General features: G+C 50.3%; 1 protein-coding gene across 1 annotated transcript; it reads right to left on the bottom strand.

Annotated features, from left to right (window-relative positions):
- Nucleotides 1–1,102: 1,102 nt before the first annotated feature.
- Nucleotides 1,103–27,467, bottom strand: LOC137309244 (collagen alpha-1(XI) chain-like; the record flags this gene model as incomplete). The annotated part of the gene is made up of 9 exons (XM_067977503.1): nt 1,103–1,156; nt 1,272–1,325; nt 5,914–5,967; nt 12,283–12,390; nt 14,688–14,741; nt 15,441–15,494; nt 17,877–17,984; nt 18,474–18,581; nt 27,414–27,467. Coding segments are annotated over 9 exons (648 nt in total), but the record flags the coding sequence as incomplete, so codon positions are not given.

Below are 27,467 nucleotides of genomic sequence, written 5' to 3'. Positions count from 1 at the left end.
TCCCCTAATTCCCCAACCCCCACTCTCTATAATCCCCACACACCCCTAAATCCCCAACCCCCACTCTCTATAATCCCCACACCCCCCCTAATTCCCCAACCCCCCACTCTCTATAATCCCCACACCCCCTCCCCTAATTCCCCAACCCCCACTCTCTATAATCCCCTCACCCCCCCTAATTCCCCAACCCCCACTCTCTATAATCCCCACACCCCCCTAATTCCCCAACCCCCCCACTCTCTATAATCCCCACACCCCCCCCCCTAATTCCCCAACGTCACTCTCTCCCAAGTCAGGTCCTGGGATTAATTTTTCCTTCTCGAGGTCGGAAGGGAAATTGACATTGGAATCACTGGAGGGGAAAAGCCCGAGGTCGATCTCGTTCACCTTCGACCATCCTGGTCATCTCCGAATCCAATGGTAATGGAGTTAATGACCAATCACAGCAATCAACCTCGATCAATGAGTCTCCAACAGACCCAGACATGAGGTGAGGAAAACCCCCAGTGGGGGAGAGCTTTGGGAACCACAGGTCCAAAGTGCCCTGTTCCTCCCGAGCCTGTTACACTCACCACACGTCATGTCTCAAATTGAAAGGTCGCTTTTTGTTCAGGCAGACGAGCTTTCGTTGTTACTGGAGGCCTCAAAGCCTCACTTCAGGATAAGCACCTGCCTGAGAAAGATTTTGGAGAGTTGCACCGGTCTGCAGAAAAAGAACTCGTTTTCAATGAAGTTATTGATCAGGGAGAAGGTGATTAAGAGTCACCTTATCTGGAGCTGTATGAGAGTAAGTCAGGGATGTGTGGATTGTGATGGAGGAGGGTGAGGGAAAGGTTTAACAGGGGGTGTTGGGGCTCACACTTTGGCATTCGATTAAGGATTGATGAAGAAAGTACACGGAGCTCGGGACTGTAACATTGTTCGGGTTCACTGGCTAAAACTCTCAAGGTTTCGCTGCTGTTCAGTCTGTGTTTAATAATTATTAATGATAATAATTGTTGTGCAACTTAATAAATCTGTGACCACCTGAACTTTAGTGCTGTGAACGGTGATTAGTGTGAGGAGTAAATTCGAAGTAAGAACAGCCCCCAGTGTGACTCACCTTCTCTCCAACTCCACCAGGAGAGCCAATTGCACCAGAAGGTCCTTGCGCTCCCTACAAAACAAACAGGTCCGTGGTTTGAAGAATGAACTGGATTGGATTATGAGAGAGACAGATCGGCAGGATTGGAATCTGAGTGAGGAAGCTCCATTCAAATGGTTTCACTTACATCTGCTCCGCTGGGACCCTGAGGCCCTCTCGGTCCGGGTGGTCCAGGAGGGCCCTATAGTGACAGAGAGACACGGGTAAGATCATCACACAGTCTCAGCAATTGTAATCATTAATTCCCTGAGTCAGCAATCGAAGAAAGGGCTTCCATAATTACAACATCAGTTATAGTGTAACGTCACGGACACATGGGGCGTGCAATAGGGGAATGCTGGGATACTGGAGGATTACCCAATCACTGACTCCAGGGGAATGCTGGGATACTGGAGGATTACCCAATCACTGACTCCAGGGGAATGCTGGGATACTGGAGGATTACCCAATCACTGACTCCAGGGGAATGCTGGGATACTGGAGGATTACCCAATCACTGGCACCGGGGGAATGCTGGGATATTGGAGGATTACCCAATCACTGACTCCAGGGGAATGCTGGGATACTGGAGGATTACCCAATCACTGACTCCAGGGGAATGCTGGGATACTGGAGGATTACCCAATCACTGACTCCAGGGGGAATGCTGGGATACTGGAGGATTACCCAATCACTGACTCCAGGGGAATGCTGGGATACTGGAGGATTACCCAATCACTGACTCCAGGGGAATGCTGGGATACTGGAGGATTACCCAATCACTGACTCCAGGGGAATGCTGGGATACTGGAGGATTACCCAATCACTGACTCCAGGGGAATGCTGGGATACTGGAGGATTACCCAATCACTGGCACCGGGGGAATGCTGGGATATTGGAGGATTACCCAATCACTGACTCCAGGGGAATGCTGGGATACTGGAGGATTACCCAATCACTGACTCCAGGGGAATGCTGGGATACTGGAGGATTACCCAATCACTGACTCCAGGGGAATGCTGGGATACTGGAGGATTACCCAATCATTGACTCCAGGGGAATGCTGGGATACTGGAGGATTACCCAATCACTGACTCCAGGGGAATGCTGGGATTACTGGGAGGATTACCCAATCACTGACTCCAGGGGGAATGCTGGGATACTGGAGGATTACCCAATCACTGACTCCAGGGGAATGCTGGGATACTGGAGGATTACCCAATCACTGACTCCAGGGGAATGCTGGGATACTGGAGGATTACCCAATCACTGACTCCAGGGGAATGCTGGGATACTGGAGGATTACCCAATCACTGACTCCAGGGGAATGCTGGGATACTGGAGGATTACCCAATCACTGACTCCAGGGGGAATGCTGGGATACTGGAGGATTACCCAATCACTGACTCCAGGGGAATGCTGGGATACTGGAGGATTACCCAATCACTGGCACCGGGGGGAATGCTGGGATATTGGAGGATTACCCAATCACTGGCACCGGGGGGAATGCTGGGATATTGGAGGATTACCCAATCACTGACTCCGGGGGAATGCTGGGATACTGGAGGATTACCCAATCACTGGCACCGGGGGGAATGCTGGGATACTGGAGGATTACCCAATCACTGGCACCGGGGGGAATGCTGGGATATTGGAGGATTACCCAATCACTGACTTCCGGGGGAATGCTGGGATACTGGAGGATTACCCAATCACTGACTCCAGGGGAATGCTGGGATACTGGAGGATTACCCAATCACTGACTCCAGGGGAATGCTGGGATACTGGAGGATTACCCAATCACTGACTCCAGGGGAATGCTGGGATACTGGAGGATTACCCAATCACTGACTCCAGGGGAATGCTGGGATACTGGAGGATTACCCAATCACTGGCACCGGGGGAATGCTGGGATATTGGAGGATTACCCAATCACTGACTCCGGGGGAAATGCTGGGATACTGGAGGATTACCCAATCACTGACACCAGGGGAATGCTGGGATACTGGAGGATTACCCAATCACTGACTCCAGGGGAATGCTGGGATACTGGAGGATTACCCAATCACTGACTCCGTGGGAATGCTGGGATACTGGAGGATTACCCAATCACTGACTCCGGGGGAATGCTGGGATACTGGAGGATTACCCAATCACTGACTCCAGGGGAATGCTGGGATACTGGAGGATTACCCAATCACTGACTCCGGGGGAATGCTGGGATACTGGAGGATTACCCAATCATTGACTCCAGGGGAATGCTGGGATACTGGAGGATTACCCAATCACTGGCACCGGGGGGAATGCTGGGATACTGGAGGATTACCCAATCACTGGCACCGGGGGAATGCTGGGATACTGGAGGATTACCCAATCATTGACTCCAGGGGAATGCTGGGATATTGGAGGATTACCCAATCACTGGCACCGGGGGAATGCTGGGATACTGGAGGATTACCCAATCACTGACTCCAGGGGAATGCTGGGATACTGGAGGATTACCCAATCACTGACTCCGGGAGAATGCTGGGATACTGGAGGATTACCCAATCACTGACTCCGTGGGAATGCTGGGATACTGGAGGATTACCCAATCACTGACTCCAGGGGAATGCTGGGATACTGGAGGATTACCCAATCACTGACTCCGGGGGAATGCTGGGATACTGGAGGATTACCCAATCACTGACTCCAGGGGAATGCTGGGATATTGGAGGATTACCCAATCACTGACTCCGGGGGAATGCTGGGATACTGGAGGATTACCCAATCACTGACTCCAGGGGAATGCTGGGATACTGGAGGATTACCCAATCACTGACTCCAGGGGAATGCTGGGATACTGGAGGATTACCCAATCACTGACTCCGGGGGAATGCTGGGATACTGGAGGATTACCCAATCACTGACTCCAGGGGAATGCTGGGATATTGGAGGATTACCCAATGGTCCATGAAGAGAATTCTCTTCTTTTCCCCCGATCGATTCGACCAATCGGACAAACCCCGAGTTCATTTAAACAAAAAACTCATCGCCTGCGGCAACACGGCTCTCACTGATTGGCCGAGTGCTGACCTCTGTCACTCTCTGACCCCAGGATGGGAGCTGATTGGCCGAGTGCTGACCTCTGTCACTCTCTGACCCCAGGATGGGAGCTGATTGGCCGAGTGCTGACCTCTGTCACTCTCTGACCCCAGGATGGGAGCTGATTGGCCGAGTGCTGACCTCTGTCACTCTCTGACCCCAGGATGGGAGCTGATTGGCCGAGTGCTGACCTCTGTCTCTCTCTGACCCCAGGATTGGAGCTGATTGGTCGAGTGCTGACCTCTGTCACTCTCTGACCCCAGGATGGGAGCTGATTGGCCGAGTGCTGACCTCTGTCACTCTCTGACCCCAGGATGGGAGCTGATTGGCCGAGTGCTGACATCTGTCACTCCCTGACCCCAGGATGGGAGCTGATTGGCCGAGTGCTGACCTCTGTCACTCTCTGACCCCAGGATGGGAGCTGATTGGCCGAGTGCTGACCTCTGTCACTCTCTGACCCCAGGATGGGAGCTGATTGGCCGAGTGCTGACCTCTGTCACTCTCTGACCCCAGGATGGGAGCTGATTGGCCGAGTGCTGGCCTCTGTCACTCTCTGACCCCAGGATGGGAGCTGATTGGCCGAACGCTGACCTCTGTCACTCTCTGACCCCAGGATTGGAGCTGATTGGCCGAGTGCTGACCTCTGTCACTCTCTTACCCCAGGATGGGAGCTGATTGGCCGAGAGCTGACCTCTGTCACTCTCTGACCCCAGGATGGGAGCTGATTGGCCGAGTGCTGACCTCTGTCACTCCCTGACCCCAGGATGGGAGCTGATTGGCCGAGTGCTGACCTCTGACACTCTCTGACCGCCAGGATGGGAGCTGATTGGCCGAGTGCTGACCTCTGTCACTCCCTGACCCCAGGATGGGAGCTGATTGGCCGAGTGCTGACCTCTGTCACTCCCTGTTCCCAGGATGGGAGCTGATTGGCCGAGTGCTGACCTCTGACACTCTCTGACGCCAGGATGGGAGCTGATTGGCCGAGTGCTGGCCTCTGTCACTCTCTGACCCCAGGATGGGAGCTGATTGGCCGAGTGCTGGCCTCTGTCACTTTCTGACCCCAGGATTGGAGCTGATTGGCCGAGTGCTGGCCTCTGTCACTCTCTGACCCCAGGATGGGAGCTGATTGGCCGAGTGCTGGCCTCTGTCACTTTCTGACCCCAGGATTGGAGCTGATTCGCCGAGTGCTGACCTCTGTCACTCCCTGTCCCCAGGATGGCAGCTGATTGGCCGAGAGCTGACCTCTGTCACACTCTGACCCCAGGATTGGAGCTGATTGGCCGAGTGCTGACCTCTGTCACTCTCTGACCCCAGGATTGGAGCTGATTGGCCGAGTGCTGACCTCTGTCACTCTCTGACCCCAGGATGGGAGCTGATTGGCCGAGTGCTGACCTCTGTCACTCTCTGACCCCCAGGATGGGAGCTGATTGGCCGAGCGCTGACCTCCATCACTCTCTGACCCCAGGATGGGAGCTGATTGGCCGCGAGCTGACCTCTATCACTCTCTGACCCCAGGATGGGAGGTGATTGGCCGAGCGCTGACCTCTGTCACTCTCTGACCCCAGGATGGGAGCTGATTGGCCGAGTGCTGACCTCTGTCACTCTCTGACCTCGGGGATTACGAGACGCTCCATCTCCCTTTGCTGTGCTCCCACTGGGAACAGGTCCCCCCAAACCTTCACGTTTCAGTGAATAAAGTCACTTACCATGGGCCCCACATCTCCCGTCTCTCCCTTCTCACCTGGGGGTCCCGGGAGACCCTAAAACCATTTGGAAGAAAGGGAAAAAATGAAGAGAAAACAATCAGTTATGAAGTGCTGCATTAATAATTAAAGAACATCTCACTCAGATCGACCCCACAACCCATTGATTTCCAGACAGAATAGAACTACGACAGAATCTGTAACAATCCCTCACATCCAATAAAAAACATGTTAAATTATAGAATCGTAGAATCTAACAGCACAGGAGGAGGCCATTCGTCCCATCGTGCCTGTGCTGGCTCTTTGAAAGATCTATCCAATTAGTCCCACTCCCCTGCTCTTTCCCCCAATGACCTGTAAATTTTTCCCCTTCGAGTATTTATCCAATTCCCTTTTGAAAGTTATTATTGAATCTGCTTCCACCGCCCTTTCAGGCAGCGCATTCCAGATCAGAACAACTCGCTGCGTAAAAAACATTCTCCTCATCTCCCCTCTGGTTCTTTTGCCAATTACCTTAAATCTGTGTCCTCTGGTCACCGACCCTCCTGCCACTGGAAACAGTTTCTCCTTATTTACTCGATCAAAACCCTTCATGATTTTGAACCCCTCGATTAAATCTCCCCTTAACCTTCTCTGCTCTGAGGAGAACAACCCCAGCTTCTCCAGTCTCTCCACATAACTGAAGTCCCTCATCCCTGGTCCCATTCTAGTAAATCTCCTCTGCACCCTCTCCAAGGCCGTCACATCCTTCCTAAAGTGCGGTGCCCAGAATTGGACACAATTCTCCAGCTGGGGTCTAACCAGTGATTTATAAATTATATCAATTCTCGACCTCTCAGATAATAAATACCTACACAAGGGATGAATGTGAACAAATCGGCATGTCAAGAGAAAGATTCTCTTTCAGGCTGTCCCATCGAGAGAAATGAATGTAATTGTACTGGGATCACTGGCGATTGTTGAAGGGACAGAGAGGGGGCGATGGGACTAATGGGAGTTCTGGCCTAGTCCTGACTATATCCATCCAAATAACAAACTTCGCCATACTAGTGCAGAGTGCACAAAACTGCCAAGGACCTCAGTGATTTCTAGCTGATTTATAAATGCTTCACTCGACAGGAGAACAGATTGCGACCCTATCTCGTGGAGGTTTATTGTCACACAGAAGGACCAATTAACCGCGGTTACTGACCCTGCAAATTGCAGACTGCTCCTCACTCCGAACTGACTTTGAAATGTTATTACCAAATGGTATTCAATTAATTAAAATACAAGGAAAAATGAATCAAAGATCAATACGAATAAATTGATTGATTAAATGGAGGTTGGTCAGCACTTGATTGAAATGCAGGAACCCATCACTCAAGACCATCACTTGCTGCCAATGTCTGGCCGTGCGCATTGTTAAATAGACAGGATCTCCGCGTAATGTGGGAAAATAAACTGAGAGCAAGGTCAATCTACACAAATATAGCAAGCACGGGAATGCTGGGATACTGGAGGATTACCCAATCATTGGCACCAGGGGAATGTTGGGATACTGGAGGATTACCCAATCATTGGCACCAGGGGAATGTTGGGATACTGGAGGATTACCCAATCATTGGCACCAGGGGAATGCTGGGGTAGAACACAAGAACATAATTAATAGGAGCAGGAGTAGGCCAATCGGCCCCTCGAGCCTGCTCCGCCATTCAATAAGATCATGGCTGATCTGATCCTAACCTCAAATCTAAATTCATGTCCAATTTCCTGCCCGCTCCCCGTAACCCCTAATTCCCTTTACTTCTAGGAAACTGTCTATTTCTGTTTTAAATTTATTTAATGATGTAGCTTCCACAGCTTCCTGGGGCAGCAAATTCCACAGACCTACCACCCTCTCAGTGAAGAAGTTTCTCCTCATCTCAGTTTTGAAAGAGCAGCCCCTTATTCTAAGATTATGCCCCCTAGTTCAAGTTTCACCCACCCTTGGGAACATCCTTACCACATCCACCCGATCAAGCCCCTTCACAATCTTATATGTTTCAAGAAGATCGCCTCTCATTCTTCTGAACTCCAATGAGTCGAGTCCCAATCTACTCAACCTCTCCTCATATGTCCACCCCCTCATCCCCGGGATTAACCGAGTGAACCTTCTTTGTACTGCCTCGAGAGCAAGTATGTCTTTTCTTAAGTATGGAGACATAAACTGTATGCAGTATTCCAGGTGCGGTCTCACCAATACCTTATATAACTGCAGCAATACCTCCCTGTTTTTATATTCTATCCCCCTAGCAATAAAAGCCAATATTCCGTTGGCCTTCTTGATCACCTGCTGCACCTGCATACTAACTTTTTGATTTTCTTGCACTAGGACCCCCAGATCCCTTTGTACTGCAGTACTTTCCAGTCTCTCGCCATTAAGATAATAACTTGCTCTCTGATTTTTCCTGTCAAAGTGCATAACCTCACATTTTCCAATATTGCATTGCAGCTGCCAAATCTCCGCCCACTCACCCAGCCTGTCTATATCCCCTTGTAGGTTTTTATGTCCTCCTCACTCTCTACTTTCCCTCCCATCTTTGTATCATCTGCAAACTTTGATATGTTACACTCGGTCCCCTCCTCCAAATCGTTAATATAGATTGTAAAGAGTTGGGGACCCAGCACCAACCCCTGTGGAACACCACTGGCTACTGGTTGCCAGTCCGAGAATGAACCATTTATCCCAACTCTCTGCTTCCTGTTAGATAACCAATCCCCCACCCATGCCAGAATATTACCCCCAATCCAGTGATTCTTTATCTTGAGCAATAACCTTTTATGTGGCACCATGTCGAATGCCTTCTGGAAGTCTAAATACACTACGTCCACTGGTTCCCCTTTATCCACCCTGTACGTTATGTCCTCAAAGAACTCAAGCAAATTTGTCAGACATGACTTCCCCTTCATAAAGCCATGCTGACTTTGTCCTATTAAATTATGTTTATCCAAATGTTCCGTTACTGTCTCCTTAATAATAGACTCCAAAATTTTACCCATCACAGATGTTAGGCTAACTGGTCTATAATTTCCAGCCTTCTGCCTACTACCCTTTTTAAATAACGGTGTTACATTAGCAGTTTTCCAATCTGCCGAGATCTTTGCCGAGTCCAGAGAATTTTGGAAAATTATTACCAAAGCATCCACAATCCCTACTGCCACTTCCCTCAAGACCCAGGGATGTAAGCCATCAGGTCCAGGGGATTTATCCGCCTTGAGTCCCATTAATTTACTGAGTACCAATTCCTTAGTGATTTTAATCGTATTTAGCTCCTCCCCCCCGAGAGTCCCCTGTTTGTCCAGTGTTGGGATATTCTTAGTGTCCTCTACTGTAAAGACTGAAACAAAATATTTGTTCAGCATTTTTGCCATCTCCATGTTTCCCACCATTAATTTCCCGGTCTCATCCTCTAAGGGACCTACGTTTGCATGAGGCACCCTTTTTCTTTTTATATAACTGTAGAAACTCTTGCTCTCTGTTTTTATATTTTTTGCTAATTTATTTTCATAATCTAACTTCCCTTTCTTAATCAATCCTTTAGTTACTTTTTGCTGTCTTTTGAAGACTTCCCAATCTTCTATCCTCCCACTAAGTTTGGCTACCTTATATGTCCTTGTTTTTAGTCGGATACTATCCTTAATTTCTTTACTTAGCCATGGATGGCTGTCATTTCTTTTACACCCTTTTTTCCTCAGTGGAATATATATTTTTTGAAAGTTGTAAAATAACTCCCTAAATGAACACCACTGCTCATGTACCGTCTTACCCTTTAATCTATTTTCCCAGTCCACTTTAATCAATTCCGCTCTCATACCATCATAGTCTCCTTTATTCAAGCTCAGTACGCTTGTTTGAGAATCAACCTTCTCACCCTCTAATTGGATATGGAATTCAACCATGTTGTGGTCACTCATTCCAAGGGGATCCTTAACTAGGACATTATTAATTAATCCTGGCTCATTACACAGGACCAGGTCCAAGGTTGCTTGCCCCCTTGTTGGTTCAGTTACAGACTGCTCAAGAAATCCATCCCTAATACACTCAATGAACTCGTCCTCAAGGCTGCCCTGCCCAATTTGATTTGTCCAGTTAATATGATAGTTAAAATCCCCCATAATTATGGCTGTTCCCTTATTACATGCCCCGACTATTTCCTGATTAATACTTCTTCCAGCAGAGTTGCAACTATTAGGAGGCCTATATACTACGCCCACTAATGTTTTTTTGCCCTTATTATTCCTTATCTCCACCCAAACTGTTTCATTATCTTGATGCTTTGTCCCAATATCATTTCTCTGTATTACAGTGATTCCTTCCTTTATTAACATAGCCACCCCACCTCCCCTTCCTTCCTGCCTGTCCTTCCTGATTGTTAAATACCCTGGCATATTTAATTCCCAGTCGTTGTCACCCTGCAGCCATGTTTCTGTAATGGCCACAAGATCATACCCATACGTAGTTATTTGTGCCGTTAACTCGTCCATTTTATTACGAATGCTACGTGCATTCAGATAAAGAACTTTCAAATATGTTTTGTGACGCTTAGTTCCTGCTTTTTCCTTTTTTAACACTTTACCTTTTACTCCATACCTTCTGTCCCTTCCTGACACGCTTTCCTCTGTCTCCCTGCTCAGGTTCCCAACCCCCTGCCACAGCTTTGATACTGGGTTAATCGCCTTACGCCTTCTAGTTTTTATTTTATCTGTCGTGCCTAAAGTACACTTTCTTTCCACTGCTCTACGCTTTTCCCTTTCACTTGTTCTTGAACAACTGTTTGTCCTATTTGTATTGTAGATTTCCCCTGGGTCTTCCCCTCTCTTGCTGCTCTCAACTTTATTCCCTTCTGACTCCCCGCTCAGGTTCCCATCCCCCTGCCACTCTAGTTTAAACCTTCCCCAACAGCACCAGCAAACACCCCCGTGAGGACATTGGTCCCGGTCCTGCTCGGGTGTCACCCGTCCCGCTTGTACAGGTCCCACCTTCCCCAGAACCGGTCCCAATGTCCCAGGAATCTAAATCCCTCCCTCCTACACCATCCCTGCAGCCACGCATTCATCCTGTCTATTCTCCTGTTCCTATACTCACTAGCACATGGCACCGGTAGTAATCCTGAGATCACTACCTTTGAAGTCCTGCTTTTTAATTTATCTCCTAACTCCTTAAATTCACCTTGCAGGACCTCATCCCTTTTTTTACCGATGTCGTTGGTACCGATATGGACCACGACTACTGGCTGTTCACCCTCTCCCTCCAGAATGTCCTGCAGCCGCTCAGTGACATCCTTGACCCTAGCACCAGGGAGGCAACATACCATCCTGGAGTTACGTTTGCAGCCGCAGAAACGTCTATCTGTTCCATGTGTAATATCAGTGTGTAGAGTGAGGTTTGAACAATCGACTGATTAATCCTGTGACTGACGCCTCTCTCCGCACAGCAATCTGTATAAAAACCCAACCTGGGATATTTGCTGCCCCTCCCTAACTCTGTAACCCCCTCCAGCCCCACACCCCTCCCTATCTCTGTAACCCCCTCCAGCCCCACACCCCTCCCTATCTCTGTAACCTCCTCCAGCCCCACACCCCTCCCTATCTCTGTAACCCCCTCCAGCCCCACACCCCTCCCTATCTCTGTAACCTCCTCCAGCCCCACACCCCTCCCTATCTCTGTAACCCCCTCCAGCCCCACACCCCTCCCTATCTCTGTAACCTCCTCCAGCCCCACACCCCTCCCTATCTCTGTAACCCCCTCCAGCCCCACACCCCTCCCTATCTCTGTAACCCCCTCCAGCCCCACACCCCTCCCTATCTCTGTAACCCCCTCCAGCCCCACACCCCTCCCTATCTCTGTAACCCCCTCCAGCCCCACACCCCTCCCTATCTCTGTAACCTCCTCCAGCCCCTCACCCCTCCCTATCTCTGTAACCCCCTCCAGCCCCACACCCCTCCCTATCTCTGTAACCCCCTCCAGCCCCACACCCCTCCCTATCTCTGTAACCCCCTCCAGCCCTACAACCCTCCGAGATCTCTGCGCTCCTCCAATTCTCCGGCCTCTTGTCCATCCCCGATTTTAATCGCTCCACCAATGGCGGCCGTGCCTTCAGCTGCCTGGGCCCCGAGCTCTGGAATTCCCTCCCTAAACCTCTCCCCCTCTCCCCCTCTCTCTCCTCCTTTAAGACGCTCCTTAAAACCTCCCTCTTTGACCAAGCTTTTGGTCTCCTGTCCTAATATCTTGTTTTGTGTCTCGGTGTCAATCTCTGTCTGATTTGCGCTCCGATGAAGGGCCCTGGGCCGTTTTACTGCGTTGAAGGCGCCGGATAAATGCAGGTTTTTATTGTTGTTTGTGGTACTTACCTGAAGACCGATTGGACCAGGAGGTCCAGGGAATCCTCGTGAACCTTCGTCGCCTTTCTGCCCGTACATCCCCTGCTGGCCCCGCGGTCCTGGCTCTCCGTCCCCTCCCTAGCAAAGGAAGGACAAATCAGTTTCAGAATCTCTTGTGCTTCTGCCGATCAGCGGCTGGTTCGGAGAGCGATGGGGCTCGGGTTGAACACTCTCCTGATGAATCGATTATCATCTCATCATACGAAGCCCCCCTCTCCAAAATATCACACCCCCACCAGAAGGAAATGATTAATTGGTCCAATTTTAAAGGGGGTGCAGGAACAGAGAGACCTGGGGGTGGATGTACACAAATCTTTGAAGGTGGCAGGACAAGGTGAGAAGTCTGTTAAAAAGCACACGGGATCCTGGGCTTTATAAATAGAGGCACAGAGTACAAAAGTAAGGGAGTTATACTAAACCTTTATAAAACACGGGTTAGACCCCAGCTGGAGAATTGTGTCCAATTCTGGGCACCGCACTTTAGGAAGGATGTGACGGCCTTGGAGAGGGTGCGGAGGGGATTTACTGGAATGGGACCAGGGATGAGGGACTTCAGTTATGTGGAGAGACTGGAGAAGCTGGGATTGTTCTCCTCAGAGCAGAGAAGGTTAAGGGGAGATTTAATCGAGGTGTTCAAAATCATGAGGGGTTTTGATCGAGTAAATAAGGAGAAACTGTTTCCAGTGGCAGGAGGGTCGGGAACCAGAGGACACAGATTTAAGGGAATTGGCAAAAGAACCAGAGGGGAGATGAGGAGAATGTTTTTTACGCAGCGAGTTGTTATGATCTGGAATGCGCTGCCTGAAAGGGCGGGGGAAGCAGATTCAATAATGAATTTCGGAAGGGTAAAAGGAGTTGAGGAACAGATCAGCTATGATGAGGGATAAGGTCCCACATAAGAGACTGTTAGCTAAGATAGAAGCCCATGGAATCGAGGGGAAAAGTACAGACTTGGTTGGGAAGTTGGCTGAGTGAAAGGTGACAGAGAGTAGGGATAATGGGAAGCTACTCACATTGCCAGGATGTGACTAGTGGAGTCTCGCAGGGATCTGTCTTCGGGCCTCAATTATTCACAATATTTATTAATGATTAGATGACGTGTCAGAGAGCCACATATCCAAATTTGCCGATGACACAAAGATTGGTGGCATTGTAAGCAGTGTAGATAAAAACATAAAATTACAAAGTGATATTGATAGATTAGGTGAATGGGCAAAACTGTGGCAAATGGAATTCAATGTAGACAAATGTGAGGTCATCCACTTTGGATCAAGAAAGGATAGAACAGGGTACTTTCTAAATGGTAAAAAGTTAAAAACTGTGGATGTCCAAAGGGACTGAGGGGTTCAGGTACATCGATCATTGAAGTGTCATGAACAGGTGCAGAAAATAATCAATAAGGCTAATGGAATGCTGGCCTTGATATCTAGAGGACTGGAGTACAAGGGGGCAGAAGTTATGCTGCAGCTATACAAAACCCTGGTTAGACCGCACCTGGAGTACTGTGAGCAGTTCTGGGCACCGCACCTTCGGAAGGACATATTGGCCTTGGAGGGAGTGCAGCGTAGGTTTACTAGAATGATACCCGGACTTCAAGGGTTAAGTTACGAGGAGAGATTACACAAATTGGGGTTGTATTCTCTAGAGTTTCGAAGGTTAAGGGGTGATCTGATCGAAGTTTATCAGATATTAAGGGGAACAGATAGGGTGGATAGAGAGAAACTATTTCTGCTGGTTGGGGATTCTAGGAGTAGGGGGCACAGTCTAAAAATTAGAGCCAGACCTTTCAGGAGCGAGATTAGAAAACATTTCTACACACAAAGGGTGGTAGAAGTTTGGAACTAACTTCCGCAAACGGCAATTGATACTCGCTCAATTGCTAAATTTAAATCCAGAATTGATGGATTTTTGTTAACCAAAGGTATTAAGGGATATGGGCCAAAGGCAGGTATATGGAGTTAGATCACAGATCAACCACAATCTCAATGAATGGTGGAACAGGCTCGAGGGGCTGAATGGCCTCCTCCTGTTCCTATGTTTTCCTGTGAATGGTGGAACAGGCTCGAGGGGCTGAATGGCCTCCTCCTGTTCCCATGATCCTGTGAATGGTGGAACAGGCTCGAGGGGTTGAATGGCCTCCTCCTGTTCCTGTGTTCCTGTGAATGGTGGAACAGGCTCGAGGGGCTGAATGGCCTCCTCCTGTTCCCATGATCCTGTGAATGGTGGAACAGGCTCGAGGGGCTGAATGGCCTCCTCCTGTTCCCATGATCCTGTGAATGGTGGAACAGGCTCGAGGGGCTGAATGGCCTCCTCCTGTTCCTGTGAACATTCCTTTTCTTCAATACTTATCAGAATCAGTAAAGGAGATCACTCACTGCCGGTCCAGGCTGGCCGATGGGTCCTTGCAGGCCGTGGGCTCCAGGAGGGCCCTGCGAAGAAGAGAAAAAACAAACTCAATGAGCGTGAGCTGCAACACCGGAGACGGAGAGAAAGAGCAGCAGAAAACCAGCAGTCTCCTTCCAGCGATTCACAATCAAAGTCCTCGCTCAGTCTACGTCCCTCACTGGGGCCGAGGGGAACTGAACATGGCAGCGGACAACACACGAGATGGAGGGTCAGTACTGAGGGAGTGCTGCACTGTCGGAGGGTCAGTACTGAGGGAGCGCCGCACTGTCGGAGGGTCAGTACTGAGGGAGCGCCGCACTGTCGGAGGGTCAGTACTGAGGGAGTGCTGCACTGTCGGAGGGTCAGTACTGAGGGAGCGCCGCACTGTCGGAGGGTCAGTACTGAGGGAGCGCTGCACTGTCGGAGGGTCAGTACTGAGGGAGTGCCGCACTGTCGGATGGTCAGTAATGAGGGAGCCCTGCACTGTCGGAGGTTCAGTACTGAGGGAGTGCTGCACTGTCGGAGGGTCAGTACTGAGTGAGTGCCGCACTGTCGGATGGTCAGTAATGAGGGAGCGCCGCACTGTCGGAGGGTCAGTACTGAGGGAGTGCTGCACTGTCGGAGGGTCAGTACTGAGGGAGCGCTGCACTGTCGGAGGGTCGGTACTGAGTGAACACAGGAATCAGAGTGGTGCGGCCTCAGCCCGGAACAGCAAAAAGCAAAGAAAAATTCTCGGGACTTACCTGTTCACCTTTGCCCCCTTTGGTTCCCTTTTGACCTGGTTCTCCAATCTCACCCTGTGTGAACAAGAGAATTAAATGAGTGCTTTCGTCCGACCTCCTTCACCGCCCTCTCTCCGCCCCGGAGTGCGGCCTCAAATTAACTGCAGCGTCTCCCGGTTATCCTGCGGTTTGCAGAGTCAATCCGAGGGCCATGGGCCTCGTGTCGATTCACTCGGCCGGCCCCTCCAATCCCCGCACTGAGTGTCTGACAGCTTCTGTGCGACACGCGCCTGAGCGAGTCAACAGAATTCTGTGCAAACCGAGCCATGACTAATCCAACAAAGGCTTAATTGCCACAGCAAAGGAGGCCAGAGATCAGCTGACAGACTGAGTCTCTGAAACAGGACCAAGCAGGCTCGAGACAAGCAACTTGGCGCGAGGGAACACAATCAGGGATCACAGGAGGACACAGAGATTAACATGAAGGCATGCCCGTGGAGAGCCGCCGGCCTCTGGAACATGGACCCTTCCCCGACATCTCCCAACCGTGGCCCGGGCATTGTGTGTCCCAACACGGGCCGGTCAGAGGCAGAATGAGGCACAGTCCCTCCCACTGACCCTTCAACAAGGCTCCGCACACTGAGGTGGAACAGGGACACCTGGAGACTGGGTTCAGTTCTGGGCCCCGCCCCTCAGGGAAGGATATATTGGCCTTGGAGGGGGGGTGGAGCAGATTCACCAGAATGATACCGGGGATTAAAGGGTTAAATTACGAGGACAGGTTGCAGAGACTGGGCTTGTATTCCCTCGAGTTTAGGAGATTGAGGGGTGATCTAATCGAGGGGTTTAAGATGATTAAAGGATTCGATCGGGTCGATGGAGAGAAACTATTTCCTCTGGTGGGAGAGTCCAGAACAAGGGGGAATAATCTTAAAATGAGAGCTCGGCCGTTCAGGGGTGATGTCAGGAAGCATTTCTTCACACAAAGGGGAGTGGGAATCTGGAACTCTCTCCCCCAAAAAGGCTGTGGATGCTGGGGGTCAATTGGAGCTTTCAAGACTGAGATCGATGGATTTTTGTTGGGTATCGAGGGATACGGAGCAAAGGAGGGGAAATCGGGTTGAGGTACAGATCAGACACGATCTGGGAACATAGGGACAGGAGTAGGCCATTCAGCCCCTCGTGCCTGCTCCGCCATTTGATAAGATCATGGCTGATCTGTGATCTAACTCCATATACCTGCCTTTGGCCCATATCCCTTAATACCTTTGGTTGCCAAAAAGCTATCTATCTCAGATTTAAATTTAGCAATTGAGCTAGTATCAATTGCCGTTTGAGGAAGAGAGTTCCAAACTTCTACCACCCTTTGTGTGTAGAAATGTTTTCTAATCTCACTCCTGAAAGGTCTGGCTCTAATTTTTAGACTGTGCCCCCTACTCCTAGAATCCCCAACCAGCGGAAATAGTTTCTCTCTATCCACCCTATCCGTTCCCCTTAATATCTGATAAACTTTGATCAGATCACCCCTTAACCTTCTAAACTCCAGAGAATACAACCCCAATTTGTGTAATCTCTCCTCGTAACTTAACCCTTGAAGTCCGGGTATCATTCTAGTAAACCTACGCTGCACTCCCTCCAAGGCCAATATGTCCTTCCGAAGGTGCGGTGCCCAGAACTGCTCACAGTACTCCAGGTGCGGTCTAACCAGGGTTTTGTATAGCTGCAGCATAACTTCTGCCCCCTTGTACTCGAGTCCTCTCGATATAAAGACCAGCATTCCATTAGCCTTATTGATTATTTTCTGCACCTGTTCATGACACTTCAATGATCTATGTACCTGAACCCCTCAGTCCCTTTGGACATCCACTGTTTTTAACTTTTTACCATTTAGAAAGTACCCTGTTCTATCCTTTTTTGATCCAAAGTGGATGACCTCACATTTGTCTACATTGAATTCCATTTGCCACAGTTTTGCCCATTCACCTAATCTATCAATATCGCTTTGTAATTTTATGTTTTTATCTACACTGCTTACAATGCCACCAATCTTTGTGTCATCGGCAAACTTAGATATGAGACTTTCTTTGCCTTCATCTAAGTTGTTAATAAATATTGTGAGTAATTGAGGCCCCAAGACAGATCCCTGCGGGACTCCACTAGTCACATCCTGTCAATGTGAGTACCTTCCCATTATCCCTACTCTCTGTCACCTTTCGCTCAGCCAACTAATTGAAGGGCTGAACAGGCTCGAGGGGCTGAATGGCCTCCTCCTGTTTCTGTGTTCCTACGAATTGTGGGAGAACCTTCACCACACGGACTGCAGCGGTTCAAGAAGGCGGCTCACCACCACCTTCTCAGGGCAACTGGGGGTGGGCAATAAATGCCGGCCTCGCCAGCGACGCCCACGTCCCCAGGATGAATTGTAAAAGTGAATGTGGAACATAAAGACAGCCTCACCTTGTCGCCATCTTCTCCTGGGGGTCCCTGAGGGCCAGCCGGGCCTGGTAAACCTACTGGTCCTTGAACTCCATCTCGACCGGCTGGGCCTTGTGGGCCCTTCTCACCCTGCAAGGTTTGAGAAAAGGGCAGGTCACACAGGGGGGCAAAAGGTACAGGAATTCATTCACAAACCACGAGTCACGCGTCAGGAGCCCAGGCGCGAGGGGGAACTGCCCCGAAACACTCCATCATTCCGCCTGGTAAGGGCGGTGATTCCTTGGGGAGTGATTCGCTCTCCAGGAGGAGTTGGTCACTTTCCATTGGCGGAACGGTGCAGGGAATGGGAGGACCCGGAGCTTCAATTGGCCGTGCGATTTCCCCGGCAGGATTTGCGTGCGAAGGGACCAGCTCTGTGCGAGCTTGCCTGAAGTCCGACGGGAATTGGAAACCAGTGAGACATGAAATGTTGCGAGATTTCTGCGCCGTGCAGCGCAAAGGGTTTGGGCAGAGTTGAGAAAGATTTTTGAGCTGTGAATGAAAAGGAGACAGAAGTCTGCTGGTTTGGAGAGAGTCCAGCCGGACCGTCACACGGAGGCAGTTGGTGAGGATACTTACCGGAGCCCCCTTCTCTCCAGCAGGCCCGAGACCACCTTGAGGTCCTGGACGACCAGGTAGACCAATAGGACCTGCAGATCCTGCAGAACCTCGTTCACCAGGAGAGCCCTGCAAAGAGAATCCACCCAATCACGTTAATCACAGGAATCAATCGTAGCAGGACTGACGATCAGTGATCCAGTGGGACAGAGTACTTCAGTGATCCAGTGGGACAGAGTGCACCAGTGATCCAGTGGGACAGAGTACGCCAGTGATCCAGTGGGACAGAGTACTTCAGTGATCCAGTGGGACAGAGTACACCAGTGATCCAGTGGGACAGAGTACTTCAGTGATCCAGTGGGACAGAGTACACCGGTGATCCAGTGGGACAGAGCACACTGGTGATCCAGTGGGACAGCGTACACCGGTGATCCAGTGGGACAGAGTACACTGGTGATCCAGTGGGACAGAGTACGCCGGTGATCCAGTGGGACAGAGTACGCCGGTGATCCAGTGGGACAGAGTACGCCGGTGATCCAGTGGGACAGAGTACGCCGGTGATCCAGTGGGACAGAGTACGCCGGTGATCCAGTGGGACAGAGTACGCCGGTGATCCAGTGGGACAGAGTACGCCAGTGATCCAGTGGGACCGAGTGCTGAACAAAACAACCCATCTCCATCCGTCACCCGAACACGTCCCCAATCCCGAACCCAACACATCTTCAACATCAACACACCAACCCCCAAACACCCCCTCACCCCAAACACCCCCCTCACCCCAAACACCCCCCTCACCCCAAACACCCCCTCACCCCAAACACCCCCTCACCCCAAAAACACCCCCTCTCACCCCCACATCCCCCTCACCCCCCACGCCCCAAAAACACTCCCCTCACCCCCCCTCACCCCAAACACCCCCTCACCGCCCACACACCCCCTCACCCCAAAAACACTCCCTCACCCCCCACACACCCCCTCACGCCCCTCACACCCCCTCACCCCCCTCAAACCACTCACCCCCCCTCAACCACCCTCAACCCCACACACCCCCTCTCCCCCCACACAAACCCATGCCCCCCATTTACCAACTCACAGAGTAAAGCTCCCTCTACACTGTCCCATCAAACACTCCCAGGGCAGGTACAGGGTTAGATACAGAGTAAAGCTCCCTCTACACTGTCCCATCAAACACTCCCAGGGCAGGTACAGGGTTAGATACAGAGTAAAGCTCCCTCTACACTGTCCCATCAAACACTCCCAGGGCAGGTACAGGGTTAGATACAGAGTAAAGCTCCCTCTACACTGTCCCATCAAACACTCCCAGGGCAGGTACAGGGTTAGATACAGAGTAAAGCTCCCTCTACACTGTCCCATCAAACACTCCCAGGGCAGGTACAGGGTTAGATACAGAGTAAAGCTCCCTCTACACTGTCCCATCAAACACTCCCAGGGTCAGGTACAGAGTTAGATACAGAGTAAAGCTCCCTCTACACTGTCCCATCAAACACTCCCAGGGCAGGTACAGGGTTAGATACAGAGTAAAGCTCCCTCTACACTGTCCCGTCAAACACTCCCAGGGCAGGTACAGGGTTAGATACAGAGTAAAGCTCCCTCTACACTGTCCCATCAAACACTCCCAGGGTCAGGTATAGGGTTAGATACAGAGTAAAGCTCCCTCTACACTGTCCCATCAAACACTCCCAGGGCAGGTACAGGGTTAGATACAGAGTAAAGCTCCCTCTACACTGTCCCATCAAACACTCCCAGGGTCAGGTACAGGGTTAGATACAGAGTAAAGCTCCCTCTACACTGTCCCATCAAACACTCCCAGGGCAGGTACAGGTTGAGATACAGAGTAAAGCTCCCTCTACACTGTCCCATCAAACACTCCCAGGGTCAGGTACAGGGTTAGATACAGAGTAAAGCTCCCTCTACACTGTCCCATCAAACACTCCCAGGGTCAGGTACAGGGTTAGATACAGAGTAAAGCTCCCTCTACACTGTCCCATCAAACACTCCCAGGGCAGGTACAGCACGGGTTAGATACAGAGTAAAGCTCCCTCTACACTGTCCCATCAAACACTCCCAGGGCAGGTACAGGGTTAGATACAGAGTAAAGCTCCCTCTACACTGTCCCATCAAACACTCCCAGGGTCAGGTACAGGGTTAGATACAGAGTAAAGCTCCCTCGACACTGTCCCATCAAACACTCCCAGGGCAGGTACAGGTTGAGATACAGAGTAAAGCTCCCTCTACACTGTCCCATCAAACACTCCCAGGGTCAGGTACAGGGTTAGATACAGAGTAAAGCTCCCTCTGCACTGTCCCATCAAACACTCCCAGGGCAGGTACAGGGTTAGATACAGAGTAAAGCTCCCTCTACACTGTCCCATCAAACACTCCCAGGGCAGGTACAGGATTAGATACAGAGTAAAGCTCCCTCTACACTGTCCCATCAAACACTCCCAGGGTCAGGTACAGGGTTAGATACAGAGTAAAGCTCCCTCTACACTGTCCCATCAAACACTCCCAGGGCAGGTACAGGGTTAGATACAGAGTAAAGCTCCCTCTACACTGTCCCATCAAACACTCCCAGGGCAGGTACAGGATTAGATACAGAGTAAAGCTCCCTCTACACTGTCCATCAAACACTCCCAGGGTCAGGTACAGGGTTAGATACAGAGTAAAGCTCCCTCTACACTGTCCCATCAAACACTCCCAGGGTCAGATACAGGGTAAGATACAGAGTAAAGCTCCCTCTACACTGTCCATCAAACACTCCCAGGGTCAGGTACAGGATTAGATACAGAGTAAAGCTCACTCTACACTGTCCCATCAAACACTCCCAGGGTCAGATACAGGGTTAGATACAGAGTAAAGCTCCCTCTACACTGTCCCATCAAACACTCCCAGGGTCAGATACAGGGTAAGATACAGAGTAAAGCTCCCTCTACACTGTCCCATCAAACACTCCCAGGGCAGGTACAGGATTAGATACAGAGTAAAGCTCCCTCTACACTGTCCCATCAAACACTCCCAGGGTCAGATACAGGGTAAGATACAGAGTAAAGCTCCCTCTACACTGTCCATCAAACACTCCCAGGGTCAGGTACAGGATTAGATACAGAGTAAAGCTCACTCTACACTGTCCCATCAAACACTCCCAGGGTCAGATACAGGGTTAGATACAGAGTAAAGCTCCCTCTACACTGTCCCATCAAACACTCCCAGGGTCAGATACAGGGTAAGATACAGAGTAAAGCTCCCTCTACACTGTCCCATCAAACACTCCCAGGGCAGGTACAGGATTAGATACAGAGTAAAGCTCCCTCTACACTGTCCCATCAAACACTCCCAGGGTCAGGTACAGGGTTATATACAGAGTGAAGGTCCCTCTGCACTGTCCCATCAAACACTCCCAGGGCAGGTACAGGGTTAGATACAGAGTAAAGCTCCCTCTACACTGTCCATCAAACACTCCCAGGGTCAGGTACAGGGTTAGATACAGAGTAAAGCTCCCTCCACACTGTCCCATCAAACACTCCCAGGGTCAGGTACAGGGTTAGATACAGAGTAAAGCTCCCTCTACACTGTCCCATCAAACACTCCCAGGGCAGGTAATGGGTTAGATACAGAGTAAAGCTCCCTCTGCACTGTCCCATCAAACACTCCCAGGGCAGGTACAGGGTTAGATACAGAGTAAAGCTCCCTCTACACTGTCCCATCAAACACTCCCAGGGCAGGTACAGCACAGGTTAGATACAGAGTAAAGCTCCCTCTACACTGTCCCATCAAACACTCCCAGGGCAGGTACAGGGTTAGATACAGAGTAAAGCTCCCTCTACACTGTCCCATCAAACACTCCCAGGGTAGGTACAGGGTTAGATACAGAGTAAAGCTCCCTCTACACTGTCCCATCAAACACTCCCAGGGCAGGTACAGGGTTAGATACAGAGTAAAGCTCCCTCTACACTGTCCCGTCAAACGCTCCCAGGGCAGGTACAGGGTTAGATACAGAGTAAAGCTCCCTCTACACTGTCCCATCAAACACTCCCAGGGCAGGTACAGGGTTAGATACAGAGTAAAGCTCCCTCGACACTGTCCCATCAAACACTCCCAGGGTCAGGTACAGGGTTAGATACAGAGTAAAGCTCCCTCTACACTGTCCATCAAACACTCCCAGGGCAGGTACAGCACAGGTTAGATACAGAGTAAAGCTCCCTCTACACTGTCCCATCAAACACTCCCAGGGTAGCTACAGGGTTAGATACAGAGTAAAGCTCCCTCTACACTGTCCCATCAAACACTCCCAGGGCAGGTACAGGGTTAGATACAGAGTAAAGCTCCCTCTACACTGTCCCATCAAACACTCCCAGGGTAGGTACAGGGTTAGATACAGAGTAAAGCTCCCTCTGCACTGTCCCATCAAACACTCCCAGGGCAGGTACAGCTCGGGTTAGATACAGAGTAAAGCTCCCTCTACACTGTCCCATCAAACACTCCCAGGGCAGGTACAGGGTTAGATACAGAGTAAAGCTCCCTCTACACTGTCCCATCAAACACTCCCAGGGTCAGGTACAGGGTTAGATACAGAGTAAAGCTCACTCTACACTGTCCCATCAAACACTCCCAGGGCAGGTACAGGGTTAGATACAGAGTAAAGCTCCCTCTACACTGTCCCATCAAACACTCCCAGGGCAGATACAGGGTTAGATACAGAGTAAAGCACCCTCTACACTGTCCCATCAAACACTCCCAGGGCAGGTACAGGGTTAGATACAGAGTAAAGCTCCCTCTACACTGTCCCATCAAACACTCCCAGGGCAGGTACAGCACTGGTTAGATACAGAGTAAAGCTCACTCTACACTGTCCCATCAAACACTCACAGGGCAGGTACAGGGTTAGATACAGAGTAAAGCTCCCTCTACACTGTCCCATCAAACACTCCCAGGGCAGATACAGGGTTAGATACAGAGTAAAGCTCCCTCCACACTGTCCCATCAAACACTCCCAGGGCAGATACAGGGTAAGATACAGAGTAAAGCTCCCTCTACACTGTCCCATCAAACACTCCCAGGGCAGGTGCAGGGTAAGATACAGAGTAAAGCTCCCTCTGCACTGTCCCATCAAACACTCCCAGGGCAGGTACAGCTCGGGTTAGATACAGAGTAAAGCTCCCTCTACACTGTCCCATCAAACACTCCCAGGGCAGGTGCAGGGTAAGATACAGAGTAAAGCTCCCTCCACACTGTCCCATCAAACACTCCCAGGGCAGGTACAGGGTTAGATACAGAGTAAAGCTCCCTCTACACTGTCCCGTCAAACGCTCCCAGGGCAGGTACAGGGTTAGATACAGAGTAAAGCTCCCTCTACACTGTCCCATCAAACACTCCCAGGGCAGGTACAGGGTTAGATACAGAGTAAAGCTCCCTCTACACTGTCCCATCAAACACTCCCAGGGCAGGTACAGGGTTAGATACAGAGTAAAGCTCCCTCTACACTGTCCCATCAAACACTCCCAGGGCAGGTACAGGGTTAGATACAGAGTAAAGCTCCCTCTACACTGTCCCATCAAACGCTCCCAGGGCAGGTACAGGGTTAGATACAGAGTAAAGCTCCCTCTACACTGTCCCATCAAACACTCCCAGGGCAGGTACAGGATTAGATACAGAGTAAAGCTCCCTCTGCACTGTCCCATCAAACACTCCCAGGGCAGGTACAGGGTTGGATACAGAGTAAAGCTCCCTCTACACTGTCCCATCAAACACTCCCAGGGCAGGTACAGGGTTAGATACAGAGTAAAGCTCCCTCTACACTGTCCCATCAAACGCTCCCAGGGCAGGTACAGGGTTAGATACAGAGTAAAGCTCCCTCTACACTGTCCCATCAAACACTCCCAGGGCAGGTACAGGATTAGATACAGAGTAAAGCTCCCTCCACACTGTCCCATCAAACACTCCCAGGGCAGGTACAGGGTTAGATACAGAGTAAAGCTCCCTCTGCACTGTCCCATCAAACACTCCCAGGGCAGGTACAGGGTTAGATACAGAGTAAAGCTCCCTCTACACTGTCCCATCAAACACTCCCAGGGCAGGTACAGGGTTAGATACAGAGTAAAGCTCCCTCTGCACTGTCCCATCAAACACTCCCAGGGCAGGTACAGGGTTAGATACAGAGTAATGCTCCCTCTACACTGTCCCATCAAACACTCCCAGGGCAGGTACAGGGTTAGATACAGAGTAAAGCTCCCTCCACACTGTCCCATCAAACACTCCCAGGACAGGTACAGGGTTAGATACAGAGTAAAGCTCCCTCTACACTGTCCCATCAAACACTCCCAGGGCAGGTACAGGGTTAGATACAGAGTAAAGCTCCCTCTACACTGTCCCATCAAACACTCCTAGGGCAGGTACAGGGTTAGATACAGAGTAAAGCTCCCTCTACACTGTCCCATCAAACGCTCCCAGGGCAGGTACAGGGTTAGATACAGAGTAAAGCTCCCTCTACACTGTCCCATCAAACGCTCCCAGGTCAGGTACAGCTCGGACGGCCGTGTTTCCTATTTTGCAACAGTGACCACACTTCAAAAAATTATTTAATTGGCTGTAAAGCACTGTGGGAAGTCCTGAAAGTCACTTTGGAAATGCAAATTCTCTCTCCATGTCGGGATTTACGACCCTCAGTGTTTCTCTGCCTCGCTTAATTTGCCGTTCTTGATGGTAATATCAGGATAATATTTACTGTAACACCATTAAGCCAGGAATAACAGAGATCAATAAACCAGTGTTATATTATTATTGTTGTTACGTGGTGGATCAGTTGTTGTGAAGAACACCAGACTTTCTGATGAAAATTTCCATATCTGAGACACAAAACTTGCACTGCTGTGGGAACAGATTTGCAGTGTTCACCGTTAGCCCCCGCCATCAGGTCGGCATTGAAACTTTGCCTCTTGTCATCAGTATTTAAATATTATGCAAACATATGCAAACCCACAAGGAACATTTGGTGCTGGTGCGGTTTTGGAATGAAAGTATTTGTCTTCAAGGGGATTTTTTTCTATTTAATCTTCATATGATTCTGAAGGTCATCAAATTTTAATTCCCTGTAGTTTATGCAGAGAAGCATTTGCTGCACTCCATATTAAACAGGTTTAAGATATTAATAAGAGGATGAAAGAGCTGCATTTCTCCAGCTCCTTTCACCACCTCGGGACACCCCGAAATGCTTCGCAAACAATGAAGGACTTTTTTTGGAAGTGTACTCACTGTTGTAATGTCGGTACCGAGGCAGCCAATTTGCGCACAGCGAGATCCCACAAACAGCACAGTGGTAAATGACCGGATCATCTGTTTCAGTGATTTTGGTGGGAAACCTATCAAGTTAGTCACTTCCGCCATATAGAGGGAGATGGCTCTGGCACTGAGGGCCAACACCCTCGCCCTCGACTCAGAGGCTTGCCGGACCATATCAGAGGGCAGTTAAGGGTCATCGGAACAGCAGGAGGCCATTCAGCCCCTCGAGCCTGATCCGTCATTCAATCAGATCGCGTCTGATCTGTACCTCGACCCCATTTCCCCGCCTTTGCTCCGTCTCCCTCGATACCCAACAAAAAAATCCATCCATCCCAGTCTGACCCCCGGCCTCAACAGCCTTTTGTGGGGGAGAGAGTTCCAGACTCCCACTCCCCCTTTGTGTGAAGAAATGCTTCCTGACATCACCCCTGAACGGCCGAGCTCGAATTTGACCCTTTTTGACTCTTCCCACGGAAGGTTTTATTCAGGGAATCTACACCTTCGTTCATGCAGCCGAACCGGCATTAGCACCGCCTTGGGGTACGGTGGTGGTAGTGCTTATGTTACTGGATTAATAACCCGGAGGTCCTGCTCTAACAATCCAGAGATCCTCAGTTCAGATCCCACCATGGGGCAGTTTGAGAATTTGAATTCAGTTCAAAAACCTGGAAATAAAAATCTGGTCTCAGTAAAAGTGACCATGAAACTGTTGGATTGTCGTAAAAACCCAACTGGGTCACTGATGTCCTTGAGGGAAGGAAACCTGCCGTCCTTACCCGGTCTGGGCCTATATGTGACTCCAGTCCCACACCAACGTGGCTGACCCTTAACCTCCCTCTGGAGTGGCCGAGCGAGACACTCAGTTTGTATCAAACCCGCTCCCAGTGGTTCAAGAAGAAGGCCCAGCACCACCTTCTCAGGGCAACTCGGGATGGGCAATAAATGCCGGCCTTGCCAGCGACGCCCACATCCCCAGAATGAAGAATGAAAAGTTGCATTGATACAGTGCCTTTAATGTAGAAAAAAGTCCCAAGGTGCTTCACAGAGACATGGTCTAATAATGGTCAGGGTTCGTGAGGTCAGGGATCGTGAGGTCAGGGTACATGAGGTCTGATAATCCAGGGTACGTGAGGTCAGGGATTGTGGGGTCAGGGATCGTGAGGTCAGGGATCGTGAGGTCAGGGATCGTGAGGTCAGGGATCGTGCGGTCTGATAATCCAGGGTACGTGAGGTCAGGGATCGTGGAGTCAGGGATCGTGAGGTCTAATAATCCAGGGTACGTGGGGTCAGGGATCGTGGGGTCAGGGATCGTGAGGTCTAATAATCCAGGGTACGTGGGGTCAGGGATCGTGAGGTCAGATCAGACTCTCAGGCTATCGTTAGGGTTCCGGCCACTTGGAGTAAAGTGTTCATGGTCACCATCAAGGGGAAACTGGCCAACAGTGGATTGCAACTCCTCCCATTGCCGTTCCCAAGAGCACAGAGATGGCCCCTCAGGGTGTGTAGGGGACGTCACCTCTGCTTTTGTTTCTTTCTCTCCCCGAGCCTGTTTCTAAAGTTACATATTGCAATTCACCAGCTGAAAAACATTTATTTTTAATTCCCCTCTCACAGTTCAGACAAATTCCATTTAACGCAGCGAAAGTGAACGATACCAATACTTACAATTGGGCCAGTCGGGCCAATGGGACCCTCGCCTCCTTTTAAACCCGCTGGACC

The sequence above is a fragment of the Heptranchias perlo genome, unplaced genomic scaffold (genome assembly GCF_035084215.1).
Source record: "Heptranchias perlo isolate sHepPer1 unplaced genomic scaffold, sHepPer1.hap1 HAP1_SCAFFOLD_1548, whole genome shotgun sequence".
Taxonomy (NCBI): Eukaryota; Metazoa; Chordata; class Chondrichthyes; order Hexanchiformes; family Hexanchidae; genus Heptranchias; species Heptranchias perlo.
The sequence above is the reverse complement of the archived record's forward strand: the minus strand, read 5'-3'. Positions and strand labels throughout refer to the sequence as shown.